This window comes from Pseudomassariella vexata (assembly GCF_002105095.1).
Source record: "Pseudomassariella vexata strain CBS 129021 chromosome Unknown BCR38scaffold_3, whole genome shotgun sequence".
NCBI classification, from domain to species: Eukaryota; Fungi; Ascomycota; class Sordariomycetes; order Amphisphaeriales; family Pseudomassariaceae; genus Pseudomassariella; species Pseudomassariella vexata.
Genome location: NW_024467958.1, coordinates 1,341,357 through 1,355,303, shown reverse-complemented (window position 1 = coordinate 1,355,303; position 13,947 = coordinate 1,341,357). Strand labels below are relative to the sequence as shown.

General features: G+C 49.2%; 3 protein-coding genes across 3 annotated transcripts; all 3 read left to right on the top strand.

Moving 5' to 3' along the window:
* The first annotated feature begins 1,227 nt into the window (after positions 1 to 1,227).
* Positions 1,228 to 2,999, top strand: BCR38DRAFT_472068 (uncharacterized protein). The gene is made up of 4 exons (XM_040862895.1): positions 1,228 to 1,288; positions 1,652 to 1,681; positions 1,730 to 1,988; positions 2,164 to 2,999. The coding sequence occupies exons 1-4, from the start codon at positions 1,272 to 1,274 to the stop codon at positions 2,551 to 2,553; spliced, it is 696 nt and encodes a 231-aa protein (XP_040718815.1). The 5' UTR covers positions 1,228 to 1,271; the 3' UTR covers positions 2,554 to 2,999.
* Positions 3,000 to 8,654: 5,655 nt separating this feature from the next.
* Positions 8,655 to 10,043, top strand: BCR38DRAFT_334482 (uncharacterized protein; the record flags this gene model as incomplete). The annotated part of the gene is made up of 2 exons (XM_040855321.1): positions 8,655 to 9,776; positions 9,852 to 10,043. The coding sequence occupies 2 exons, from the start codon at positions 8,655 to 8,657 to the stop codon at positions 10,041 to 10,043; spliced, it is 1,314 nt and encodes a 437-aa protein (XP_040718814.1).
* A 2,502-nt stretch (positions 10,044 to 12,545) lies between these two features.
* On the top strand, positions 12,546 to 13,739 carry BCR38DRAFT_336370 (Zinc/iron permease; the record flags this gene model as incomplete). Its single annotated transcript, XM_040855449.1, has 1 exon — positions 12,546 to 13,739. The coding sequence occupies one exon, from the start codon at positions 12,546 to 12,548 to the stop codon at positions 13,737 to 13,739; it is 1,194 nt and encodes a 397-aa protein (XP_040718813.1).
* Between the last annotated feature and the right edge of the window lie 208 nt (positions 13,740 to 13,947).

The window sequence follows — 13,947 nt, the reverse complement described above, 5'->3', positions numbered from 1 at the left end:
TTGATTACAGTACGCAACAGAAACACCGTTCTTATAGCTTGAGGGTGCTCATTGGCAGAAGGCTGGACGACACAGCCAAGACCTTGGCAGGATTTCAAAGCTGACGCAGGCGTGGGATCGCCGTCCACGTTGAAATGTTGCACCGACCATAGCGCGTTTGAAGGCCGAACGGTGGGTCCGGGTCGTCGTCACGCACCGGCATTTGGTTACCCCAAGACGGCAGTGATTCAAGATCGATTTCTTGGTAGGATTTCGATGATGTTTTGACTTGGCGCCCGACACTGTTACCAAGAAACAGTTATGTGCTTGTGGTTGTGGTCGGTGCACTAGAACCAGTTCTGCTAGTTGGGGCAACCCTGCTAAAAGCGACGCAAAGGACTCTCTTCTACTTCGTAGATTTGGTAGATATTACTCGAGTCAGCCTCTGAATGTAACGTCGCTGTCAGCAGGGAAACGGTCCTGGCGGGACAGCCAGATTAGCACTCGAACTATCTGTTCTTTGTGCTCGGGCTATCTATCGCTGGCCAAGATACCCCTGTGAGTCGCAGCCACTGCTGCCAAGTTGATTTGACGCAACGGCCTTGTCACACAAAGAAACAGAACACTGGAACCTGGACTTTCTGTCTAGACTTGGACCTTACAAACCCCATCTGTTCTAAACCCCCAATTGGCATGCGCTGTGTGCCCTCATGTTGGCCAACAGAGAGACACACACATCGGCTTTCTAATCTCCGTATCCATCAAAGCTAGATCGCAAATGTTTCTGTCCTGAACTCTTCTCCTAAGCTGGGGTAAGAAATGCTTGCGCGTCTCATCGAATGCGATACGGGTGGCATTGAAGTTCTCCCCAGTCAGTATTAGACATGAAGGATATAACTGCCGGTTGTTTCATGATACTTCGAAGGGGATGACCTAGGGTTAAATACACTGCAAACATGATCTTCACGGCCAAATTATTATGGCATGATCACACAAACCTGCCAGCACGTTACTTCAACAAACCCTAGTGGCTGTTGAGGCTCACAGGCTCATTGCGAAGGTTTGGCCCCATAAATACAACCTTGACAGCCAGTGGTAAGCTGAGTTACACGAGATGCCAGTAATATTTCTCTATTATTAATACTGGCGAAGTTTTCACTGTGCTGTTGCTTTAGTGCTTTTGCTAGATTTTTCTTCGCTACGAAAGTAAGATATTTGCCATAAGAAAACAGTGGCTAACTCAGATAGGCAAGAACAATGATACATATTATCTGATGAATTGATGATCGGGTATGGGACATCGACTCTTGTAAGTAGGTAAGGATTTTGCTGAGAACATGACAATTGCACCGCACATTTTATTATCAGAGATCAGCAAACCCATGGACATGATGGTGGGATCGGCATCCCTGGCTCGGCGGCGAACAGGCTGCAAAGCATTGACGCTCCCATCTTTGATGCAAACACAGGTCGAAGATCAGTTCGGCACGAAATCACACCAGGAGTGGGGGAAGTCTCTCGCCCTTTATATCCCATTCAGTTCAAGAAGTGGTGCTGCAGCTGAAGATACAAGGACCACATAGTCAGCCTAAATAGATCAATTTACCAAAAGTGGCTTAGTATCCCGCATTCAGGAGGTTAAACAACTTCCCCATGACTAATATGATTGTAGGCCGTCCGGGTTTTGCATATTGACAACACAGTAAGGCCTTCGCCAAATACTCCCGCCTTTTGCAATCAAGTTTTCCAGCGTCGCGTTCCAGAATGGGCAGACAATATGTATCAACAATGGACTTCGAGTCTTTAAGGAAAATCGGAACGGGATATATTTTGTTCATTCAACAGTCCGGGATGCCAAAAGGCGGCGGTCGGCTGGAGAGCCCTCGAGGCAACATAGCGGGAAACTGGTCTTTGTAGCCCAGAAGAAGATCCAGGGAATACACGGAATCATACCAGACAAGCGCCGGAAGCGCCAGAGGCCCCCCTTTTTAGGAACGAGTGTGCGGCGAGTGAGAACGTACAAAGCAAGGAATTGACGAAACTTGAAGTGTTGAACAACTTCGGCATTTATGCGGATCACTTCGATCTTAGGAGCTGGTCATCGCAGATGCCACACTTTCACGAATTTGCAGCGCTATGAGATGCCAACAGAATGCTTGATCGGCTCTATGCTGACGAAATTAGGGATACCGGGGTCACTTCGACCATGGGCACATGCACATGAAGGCTCTCAAACACTTGATCGGCATGAACGGTGCCCAGAACACTCTGTCGGACCTGGCATACAATGCAGTCTCCAAGGCAGGTCTTTACGGCGCCATTGCAACTTTCTCCAAACTCTACTTTCCCATGTTGAGCCGCTATCCATCAATATTAGACACGATTTCCAGGGACCGCCGAGACTGCCGAGATGCAATATTCGAAGTTTTTCGGCTGCAGATTTCTACCTGTTGTGTAGCCCACAAGGTTATTGACAGCGTAGCTACGTTAGCCGTCTTCACTGACGATTGGAACTCGGCACAAGCCGACCGAACTACCAAACTCGACCCCTTCGCCATGATGGAAGAGTCCTAATCCCTCCTGTACAACCCTTTGAGAAGCCAGCAAAATCGCCAAATCCCAAATTCGACGCTCAATATCGGATTCAGTGCGGAACCCATGACCCAGACGATATATACCGTCATGCTGTGCAATATTTCTCACTGGTGCGGGAGCATGATCTGGCACAGCGTCCGGTTTTCTATATGAGATCATTGAGAAGGGATAAGAAGGATTAGAAATGAACTATCTCTGCAATCTTGAGTCAGAAGTAGATCGGGAAATATTGCATAATGTTGGACTTAGCAAAACCAAGAACTTAGATAAGTGATATAATAACAACAGTCCACTTCAACAAGAGGATGCATAGGTGATAACCACCTGGAGGACCAACAGCAATCATAGAGGACAATGCATGTGGTTCACACAGTCATGGCGGATTCAGCGCCATGGATCGGAGCAGACGTAATACTATGTGTCTGTCGGCTGGTGTAGTTGGTCACTTCGCTGGTAGATAAGTCTCGATTTCAGCCTCGCCCACTTGGGTCGGTGACGAGTCGCGGGTTCGAATCCTGCAGCTGACACACAAGGGGGTTTAGTCAACCCTTATGGCGCGCTGCCCACCTTGTTGACTTCGCCTACCTAGCGATAATAGGGAGATTGGTGCAGTTTAGGATTACGAGCATCCTAGCCAGTCGACCGTCAAGCACTACGTCGGCGGAATATAACTCGACAGCCGGTCCAGAATTCGAATCGTTAATCCGGCCCCTTATCGGACCTCGCCTATCCGATAACGCTCGTCGGCGAACCCGTCCCCTCACGATAGAAGGCGCGCAGCACGCCCTCTCGCCGCGATTCTTGCGAGCGTCTAGACCACGTTACGGTCTATCCACTTGAGCGTATGGTTGAGATGTATACGCTCGACGAGAACCCCAATTAGCAGATACTACGACTTGTCGCGACAAAAAAAATAGTCGAGCATCTTCTGCACATCAGCAGCATCCCACCCCTGAGGACGAATTTAAGTGCCGCATTACCACACTTATCGGTAGTTCAGGCAGGGGTTGTAGCACAGACTTAGGGAGGGACAGGAGGTTTAGTAGTCGTTTGGCTACAAGTTTACCTGTATAACCGCCCGACGCGGCTTAAGGGCCCGCTATATCATCTATAGCCCCTTAAGGGAGTACTTGTAGAGGTACCGAGGGTTAACACCTACGGCGTATTTAATATTATTACTATGTGTCGGACCGCACCAGATATTTTTATAGCTCTTTCGTGCTCAACGACTGAAGGCACACTGTTTTGTATATAGGGCCCTTATGGCGGGCCAACTTCACTCCTTTGGACTTGGGGATATCAGTTATAGCTTGTAATAATCTCGATACCATGTTCATTGTGCATGCGCGTTCACTGATATCCGGAGCATGTCATCAGTCCGATTCTTTACACTCTGGTGTTTCATTTCATTGTCGAGTATAGTCTTGAGCAGGTGATTTTGAAAACATAAACCATAAGTGCAAAGTACTTGGGATGTTCTTTGAACAATGGCAAGATGTTGTCTTTAGATTTACCAGGGCGCCACTGTATAATCAGTAGTAGAACGAGGCCTAAACTCCCTGACACACTCACTTTACATGGATTCAACTTTTAGAGTGGCCAGCAGAGGAGAATTCAGTGCGGAATCCAGACATGTTTGTTTCACAAGCTTGCGGCCTGCATTCATATCTATGTCTTGTAAAAATATGTTGACAGTCTGTGCAAGACCCTCGTCTCGTATAATCTATATATCCAGAAATGATCCAGCCGGTGATGGTGGGAGGTGTTCACTAAAACTATGAAATCTCAAAAGATGGACAAAAGACATCTTCAGTTCGGATGTAATATGTCGGTTTCTTGGGTCTCTATGAACTGTGCCTTCCTGGATATAAACATGTCGATCTAGGTTCATGAGTTTTAGTGAGCTCAGCATGACGACTTATTGGATTTCTCAGATAATATTTCATTGAAGACGAGCAATGCTTGCTCTTTTCTTTGCTATGCGTCTGCTAATGAGAGGTCCATGTGGGAGAGTGATACGCCTGGGCCACGCAAAGATGCTGAGAGCGATTCGTGATTGATCCTCGGAGGTAGTGACACTACGAGTTGCGAGCGTCTGGCCGTGCCAACTATTGTCTCAGTCCTTAAACTAAGCAGTTTTCATGGCTGCTGAGAGAGAACAGTTTCACTGGACGATTTCTCAGACACTGAGTAGTAACCTGACAAGATGGTGGTTGACGTCGAAAAATGCCGTTTTGGCGAAGCTTTCTGTGGAAACTCTCCATTGGCTCGGGGCGCATAAGAAGCATAATACAAACGGAAGTCGATGCGTTCCGTATGATCCTCAGAAGTGAAGATACGGTCCGTCTGTGACGACTGACACATGGACGATAAGCAGGGACATCCTGACATGGCCTGCCCTGATCTGGACGAGCGCGTTCCCCTTATAATAGGAGAACGGCCAGACATACTTGTAACCCTTTCCTTCTCTTTCTTCCCTAGTTTAGTATTCAACAATAGAGATGCACTGATATGCAACCTTGATTCGTACCTATGTGCCTCTGCCTCGTTACACCGTCTAATGGAGAATGGACCATAACATAAATGTTGTAATGACCTAGGAACACAGCTTAGCTGATCTCCCTTTTTTATTCCTTCTTATAACTAGACTAGGCTGTCAGTAAAAGATATAAAGATAAGGAAAAAAATATTGTGATATGAGGATAGGCTATAGTGGTAACGTAGTCCACAAGCGAACGGGTCACCCAACCGAACGGGTCACGCCCATTGTTAGGCAACCTTGGTGGGCTTTGCCAAGACCACCAAGGTTACCACGTGACTTAGCCCTTCGGGACTAAGTCCAACCTTCGTGCTCCATAGGACTAGATAGAATGTCATGCTTTTACAACCTCACAAATCTTTGACCACCTTTGCGTGTAACACCCATAGCAAAAAATAGAACTAAACTTCCTAACTTTACCACGCAACTAATTCTCGATGGATTCTGCTCAAAAAGAATCTCAATTACTCCTTGCAACTCAGGCTATCAGAAATGACTCAACACTGTATCCGACGTGCTGCAACAATCTACAAAGTCTCGAATACTACTCTCCAGGCGCGTCTTCAAAAACGTCAATCACATCGCAATATCGAAGCCAACGGTCGGCATTTAACAAAACTAGAAGAAAATGCGATTATTCAAAGGATAATTGAGCTAGATTCACAAGCATTTCCTCCCCGGCTAAGTGCTATTAAAGATATAGCAAACCGACTGCTACGCGACCGCGACGCGTTACGCGTCGGCAAGAACTAGGCCTCCAACTTCGTTAAGCGACAACCACAGCTCAAGACGGTATTCAGCCGTAAATACGACTATTCTCGGGCCTTATGCGAAGATCCAGAGCTTATTCAAGGCTGGTTTGACCTTGTGCGCAATACAATTGCGAAATATGGGATCGCCGATGCCGATATCTACAATTTCGACGAGACCGGCTTTATGATAGGTCAGATTACCGCATTGATGGTTGTTACGAGCTCTGAAAGGAAAGGCAAGCCTAAGCTAGCCCAGCCTAGCAATCGGGAATGGGCTACGGTGATCCAGGGCGTCAATTCCCAAGGCTGGACGGTCCCGCCATACATCATTGTCAAGGGCCAATACCACCTCTCTTCCTGGTGCGAAAACGACGCGTTGCCGAAGGACTGGAGGATCGCCGTGAGCCCAAATGGTTAGACTACGAACGAATTGACCGCAGATTGGCTAAAACACTTTGACAAATACACCAAAGGCCGGAAATCGGGTGTATATCGCCTTCTTATCCTGGACGGCCACGAAAGCCACCATTCCGACGCCTTTGAGCAATATTGCAAAGAGAACAAGATTATTATACTTTGTATGCCTGCCCACTCTTCTCATATCCTCCAGCCACTATATGTGGCATGTTTTGCGCCGTTAAAAAAGGCCTACGGCTCGCAAATTGAGAAGCTCGTCCGAGCCCGGATTTCGCATATCACAAAGGAGGACTTTCTTCCGGCATTTTGCGACGCGTTCAAGAAGAGCCTGACCGAAAGCAATATTCGTGCAGGCTTTTAAGGCGCTGGGCTTGTGCCTTTAAGCCCAGATATTGTTATTGAGAAGCTAGATATGAAATTACAGACTCCAACGTCCTCCCGGCCCCCTACGCGGGAAACCCTTCTTTAGGCTTCTCGGACGCCAAACAACCCAACCGAGGCTACTTCGCAATCCGAATTTATTAAATCTCGAATTTCCAGGCATCAAAATAGCTCCCCGACGTTAATTTACGATACTATCGATCAGTTTTCGAAAGGAGCGCGAAGTATTATGCATAAGATGTGTCAGAGAACAGAATGCCATAGGCACCGGTGGGACACCGGTGGGGGCTCTGGTGTAGGAATGTGCGAGTCATGACACGATATGGAAGTCTTGGTTTGCGGAACAATCGGGGAAACTAGTGCTCCGCGGCTCCGACGTCGGGTTCTAGCTATCTATGTAAGGGGCGGAGGCCCGGGAAGAAGATAGAGGGAGAGTAGAGATCAATGCATCACCGTGGGCACCCCTACCTGAGACCGCCAGTGACCACCCGGTGCTACGTAGGAGGGACGCCCGTTACTCCCCATCACTCTGTACTATTGCCTTCGGCCTAGCCGTACCCTGACAAGATGGCTTTACTCCAAGCTGAGGTCGCCGAACGTCGAGAGGCAAATGCTCTAATTAGCAAGCGGCGCAGGGCCAAAAAAACACGAGTACGGCTTGGAGGATCACTTAATTCACAAGACGTACAAGATCTTCAAGATCAAAAGGACGTTGCGCAGCAAGTACAGCAGGAAATGCGTGGAAATAGCGCTGGATCAAATCGTGGCTAGCCACGGCAACGGCGCTGTGGCGTATGCGGGAAGACCGGGCATAATGCGCGAACCTGTCAGGTAGAGATAGAATCATCTGGGCAAGAGTATTCTGAGTAGTTTTAATTGATTTACGGCGTTGTGGTTGCGAAATCGTGTTGAATTCCATGTTTTGCTAGTTGGCGTGACCCGTTCGGTTGGGTGACCCGTTCGCTTGTGGACTACGTTATATTTAATATTGAATTATCAATAAGTCGAATACCTTTGTATATGAATTGGAAGCTCGATGGATTGAAAAGCGAATTTTGTCAAGCAGAGCTGAAGAAAGCGAAGGAAATAATTGCAGAAATATCTTGTTTAAAAATATACGTTAGTTGCCTCCCGTTTAGAGCTAGTATATGTGCATCATCCTAAAAGCCATAAACTGTAGTTACTGTGACAGTTTGGTACATTTCGTCCATATTCTGTCCCTCAGAGCATGTAAGTAAGACCAAAGGCAATTAATAGCAGTGGCACCGGAGATTATGTGACCTTTATGTGTAACATGTCAACTGAGCCATATCTGTTTTTGTTACGCTACAAGTTGATGGCATATTGTATTTGCGTTGTTCATACTATATCATAGTTACTATTTCAGAACTTGCAGCACACCATGCATGTGTTGAATAAACGAATTTTGGACTGCCTTCTGGCAGGGTAAAGGATAGCTCCGCCCAGACTGTGGCAATCTGAGACTAGGCATCTTTCAAATACGAATTTGACTCATTGAACTGACACGTACTCTATAATAATGTGTTACCAAAACCCTCAGCATATAGATGAACGTATGTTGGTCTGGTTTGAAGCGGTCTGCTTTTGCATTTGTCTGACGCTGGATTGTGCGTTGCAATATCGGGGTTTTCGCAGCCCAGCTTCTGAGGCAATTGAAAAAAAGTTTCAATGTCAAGCAGCCTGTTGTCTGCATGATGCGCCCTCCCAGCTTGCCTGCGGTTGGCGGCCGGCAGGCCGGCAGAACTAAGGCTAAATACGACGACAGCTTCATCTCTTGGCCGTTGACTTTGGAGGGATCTGCGTAATGCAACACCGGCCTGTACATTGCCTGTACATTGAGGCTCTTGTAAAAACTTCAACCTCACCTTCCCTTTTCAGGAGACCATCCAATTGCAAATGCTCCCTCGATAATCGCCCAGCTTACCTCCGGGTAAGCCATATTATCGAGTACCAAGTCATAACCCGGCGCCATGCGCGAGTTCATGGATTACATCCAAAGCGCCTTCTATGCCGCAACGGGCTGGAATCGCGACAACTCCTACTCGTCCCTGAACGCGACGGCTGACGCTTTGCTTAGCTTCCCTACCCCACGGGGCCTCCGGATCACCCTCGGGTCACTTGCCACGCCCCAGTTCGCGACCGCATACCAGCTCGGCACCGTTGGCGTCGTCGATGGCTCGGTCTCGTACCTGTACTCGACGGTCTCGCTCCGCAACGCGGTCGCGCAGAGCGCGAGGATACCTTTGCCCGATCTCCTGAAGAGCTACAAACCCCTGGTGGAGCTGCCGCGCGGGACAATAGGGACAGGGGACTTCCTCGAGGGATGGGATGCATCAGAGAAGAATACGCTCGCCTACGGGCGTTTGTACCTGCCACAGTCGATGCTGGAGGCACTTGTCGTGAAGCGCTTCTCTCCCACACTACAGATGCAGATCAGTGCAGTGTCTGATCAGACGTTGCGTAATGGCGGTACGGTTCTAGGCATGGTACAATACGACCGACAACGATACGGCATTGAGGGTTTGGCATCATCCGATGGAGGCCTCATGGGAGTGCGCGGCTTGTACAACTTTGGAGGTGATGCGGAGAACTTGAAAACGCCATACGGCTCTTCAAACGATGTTGCGACGGGGAATGGTATTGGTGAACGGGAAGGCATATACGGACGGTTTAGCACGGGTGCAGAACTCTACTACGGAACACTCAACAAATCGGGAGGCATGAGTATGGGGGTAAGGTTCGCAACTCTGCCGACATACAGAGGAACACCACTCACGGCAACGATGACGATCAATCCCTTGATGGGAAACATCAGCTGGAGCTATGCAGTCATGGCTGGAAAGTTCTGCTCGCTTGCGACAAGAATGGACTTCAATGTCTACAGCTACGAAAGTGAATGGGCAGTCGGCACGGAGTTATGGAGAAGGAGGAAGAGTTCCTGGGCCGTCGATGCTGGTAAGGAGAGCCCAGCGCCAGAGCAGGCGCCTCCACCCAAATTGGAAAGGAGCTTCCAGGCCAAGATCGAATGGAGATTAGACGACCCGCTACCGGCACCAGAACCTCCAGAAATGCAGTCGGCCCCGAAAGAGCTTGTCGAGCCCAAGAAAAAAGACAGAAGCTTTCGCGCCAAGATGGAGTGGAAATTGGACGACCTTGGCCTCATGGAGCCTCAAGCGGAAGAGGACAATGATAAATACTCGGGCGTTCTCAAGGCGAGGCTGGATCAACATCTTAAAATTGGTCTTTTGTGGGAGGGAAGGGTCAAGTCGTTGCTATTCAGTCTCGGAAGTGGGATCGACCTTCGCCGACTCGACACGCCATTCCGGAGCTTAGGCCTCGAGGTGCAGTTCTCCTCGTGAGGGGTTGACTGCAAATATGATTGGGATCATGCGATCGTATAACTGCGAGATACTGCGCCGAGCCGGGAACCCACCGCGGGAGGGCATCCATATACCTGGCATTGGAAGTGGTTCCCGGGGTGGCAACCCGAAAGTAAAGCCGCTCTGTATGAATGCAGCCATGAGAGCCTATGAGGGCATGTACAACTTATGTGGTGGTGCCTACAGCTACAGACAAGTCCTGTGGAGACGTGATGTGGGATCTGTGTGGATGTGGTTCGCTGAAACTGCCAAACACCTTGATGGCCATCGACTTGTTACTAAGTCCAGTCGCCGCTGACCGTTACATTTACCGACCCTAAGGCATGAACAGAAATGCTCAAGGCAGCTTGGCACGTCGACCACAACAGCAGCTGGGATCATGAAATTGGTCCGATCTATGGCTAAATTCAAGCTGCCACGGAATATTGGAGTAAAGGATGTCCCTGGTGTGTCACTGATCGAGATATGCGAAGGACCGGATGGGGTCGGCACCAAATGAACCATGATTCTCTAATGGACGAACTTGCAATGAACACCACCTTGCCCCTGCAAACAATCAATATCCGACTGTTGGCACCTCCGCCTGGCGCATACATTGAACCAATCACTGGAGTGCTTCTTGTACGACTAGAGCAAGTCGTGTCTTCGCACAGAATAAGGCAATATTAGAAGAAACATTGTCCTACCGTCACCGGGCTGTGAATTCCCAGTGTCACCTCGGAATGTTGCTGTTCCACGTGCTCTGCAACCCAAACACGATTCGTTTTTGTTGAAAAATGGGGTTAACGACTGGAAAATTATTCAGCGGTTTATCGGTAAACCTAAGAGCGATAAAATGGGCCCATCTGCATGGAGATGCAGCACGCAAGACCACATCGTCTGTCTTCGACAATGTCCGGCCAAAAAGTGAGGACCTTGATGGACAGATACATTGACGAGTATCTTGACTAGGAGTATTGAAGGTGCGGTTTTTGTTAGGGACGTGACGTATCAGACGCCACCTAATGCAACAACGGCCCCACCTGCTAGAGGGGCATCACCGACTAGGTGGGCACGAACAGGCACATGCAAATACGAGAGGACTTTAGAGAAAATGGACAACGAAAATGAATTGGGAGCCGAAAAAATCAAGGCACCTGGTTGAAGGTACAACAAGCCAGATGGTAGTTGTTTCTTTCATTGTTTTTTTTGGGGGGGAGGGGGGTTGTTACAGGACTGACAGTGAAGGTGCGACAAAGCTGAGTATGTGACCCAAAAACGTGAGCTGCAAGCGACCAGCCGAAAGTTGGGAAGACCTGGGTCCTGCTGACATTTACATCAGGGTTTTGCGGTAAGTGCCCATCAAGGTCCTCACTTTTCGAACCTCCACAGCTGTCTCACCTTGTGCCGTCCCAATGGCAAGTCCGCGTTCAGCGCGAACGTTTTTTCCGTTGCACGGATCAAACCTTGTCATTACCGTTGAAAACATTGTGAATCACAGTCCTTTGTTGTTATCTCTATTCTTGCTCACGAGGAGGTTCTTGGTCACTTTTGGTTATTCCGTATCAGGACAGACAAATTCTTTGCTACGAGACATCGGGGGTCATCTGCACGCAACTCCAGAAACCACGAGGCCGGTCATTGCACAGAGCAGCAAAGCACATGACAAACACCCCATTATCCCTCCTAGTGAAGTACCACGACCAATTAAAGGACGCAGGGACTTCGCGTTGCAAGATTATCAAGATCTGAAAACTGAAAACTTGCATCGGCACTGTTCCCCTTGAAGGTATGAAAATTTTATAGAGTTCGAGTCAAGTCGGCCAGTCCTTGTTCACAGGCTCCCTCGTCCGTGATTGCCCTGGAGTACATCTGGATATCTTGTGGCAGAAGCCAACAAGGTTCGCACTGTCCATTTCACAGCTGGGCTGTCCATACTGCCCAATCACGCTCAGTTACATCTTGCAAATTTGGTTCACCTAGGGCCTGGTTGCATGGATACATGTCCCATTGAAAAAGGATATTGCAGTTTTGGAACCGCTGGGTTTATTCGGAAGTCATCCCAAATTTATAAATAACTAGACACCTGGATGGACTTTGTCAAGAACTATTAATTCCCAGAGGTCTGGCTAACAGCATCTGCAGGTCCAGAATCGCAACCTTCTGCACCTCGCCTGGGCACAGAAAGCTTGATTTTAAATCCAAGAACCTCTTGACAAACTCTACAACTATCCGCGACTGAAGTGGAAGCTGCCTCTCCAGGTCCTCCAAGCACCACCTTCTTGGCAGCCGCGCCTCACCGTTCAGCTTGAAACGCAATCCATAGTTCCAATACGGAGCAGACCACCGAAACGGCCTTTCTTGACCATTACACTTCCACAAGCAGCTTCCCGTCCAAACTCAACTTCAGCCCTGCGACTGCACGTATACCTACCGGCACCTCCAGTGCTGTGCCATCTCGACGAGTACTGATCGTCAATTTTGCCAACATCCAATCCAAAAATGTCGCACTTCACCCAGGGCATCGGTGCTCTGCTCAAGCTGCGGCAGGACGCCGACGCAGGGGCAGAGGAGGAAGTCAGTGGCTTCCAGGTCATCACCGACTGCGACTCTGGTAACGAATACGATGGCCGCATGAACGTTCGCATCTCCGCGATCTTCGTCATCCTTATTGGCTCCCTACTCGGTGCTCTCATGCCTGTTGCGCTTGCTAGGAGTTCCAGACTGCAGGTCCCTAAGATGGCCTTTTTCATCGCTAAGTACTTCGGTTCCGGCGTTATCATCGCCACTGCCTTCATGCACCTTCTCATACCAGCCTTCGAAGCTCTTGGTTCACCATGCCTGGAAGGATTGGATATCTCCGAGTACGCTTGGGCAGGCGGCATTACTTTCATGACCATCATGGTTATGTTCACCATCGAACTCCTGGTCAGTCATTTCGACATCTTTGGGGGGCACGACCATGATGCTGAGGGCTCGGATCCGTCGCTGGATATTCTTAAGAAGAATAGCGAGGCATCGACTCCGCCAGCTCAAAACCAAAAAACCGACATTGAGTCTGGCATCAATACTCAGGACAACGGTGACCAAAGTCGCGGTAGCACAGGATTTAAGGGATTGCCTAACGACGTCTCCTACCCTCCTGGTGGCGAGGACCATTTGGGACATCACCGCGACCACACCGAAAACGACAGCCACGCTGCTTTCGCCGCGCAGATGACGGCTATCTTCATCCTGGAGTTCGGTGTCATCTTCCACAGCATTTTCATCGGGCTCACCCTTGCGGTTGCAGGCGAAGAGTTTATCGTCTTGTACATTGTGCTCGTTTTCCACCAAACCTTCGAGGGCCTCGGTCTTGGTTCTCGCCTCGCGACTACACAGTGGCCCCGAAGCAAAGCCTATATGCCGTATCTGCTCGCGACCCTTTACGCCCTCAGCACCCCTATTGCCATCGCTGCTGGTTTGGGTGTTAGACAGACCCTTTCCCCTGGTGGCACGACTACTCTGATTATCAACGGTGTATTCGACGCGATCAGTGCTGGTATCCTCATCTACACTGGATTGGTTGAGCTACTGGCCCATGAGTTTATGTTCAACCCCCACATGCGCAAGGCTGGACTCAAGACACAGATGTTCGCCCTGGGCTGCGTCATGCTCGGCGGAGCTTTGATGGCACTGCTTGCCAAATGGGCATAAAGGCACAGGGCAGGCTTGAACCACGAGAGTGGGAAGGCGGTTGATTGACACCACGGTACACTTGATGGGAAGCCGCTCCGGGGAATGGAGGCACAGTTTATGCACTAAAATGATCATGAGACGGACTCTGCGCAATCACTACTGCTATTTACGCCCCACGCAGTCGGGGCTGATGCAGTCCATCAAATGTTGCACAATGGCAACGACA

Excerpts from the sequence above, each read along its gene's own strand:
- BCR38DRAFT_472068 (XM_040862895.1), top strand. Across the intron at positions 1,682-1,729 it reads TTTTGCATATTGACAACACA|CGTCGCGTTCCAGAATGGGC; the intron begins GTAAGGCCTTCG and ends CAAGTTTTCCAG. Across the intron at positions 1,989-2,163 it reads TAGGAACGAGTGTGCGGCGA|GGATACCGGGGTCACTTCGA; the intron begins GTGAGAACGTAC and ends TGACGAAATTAG.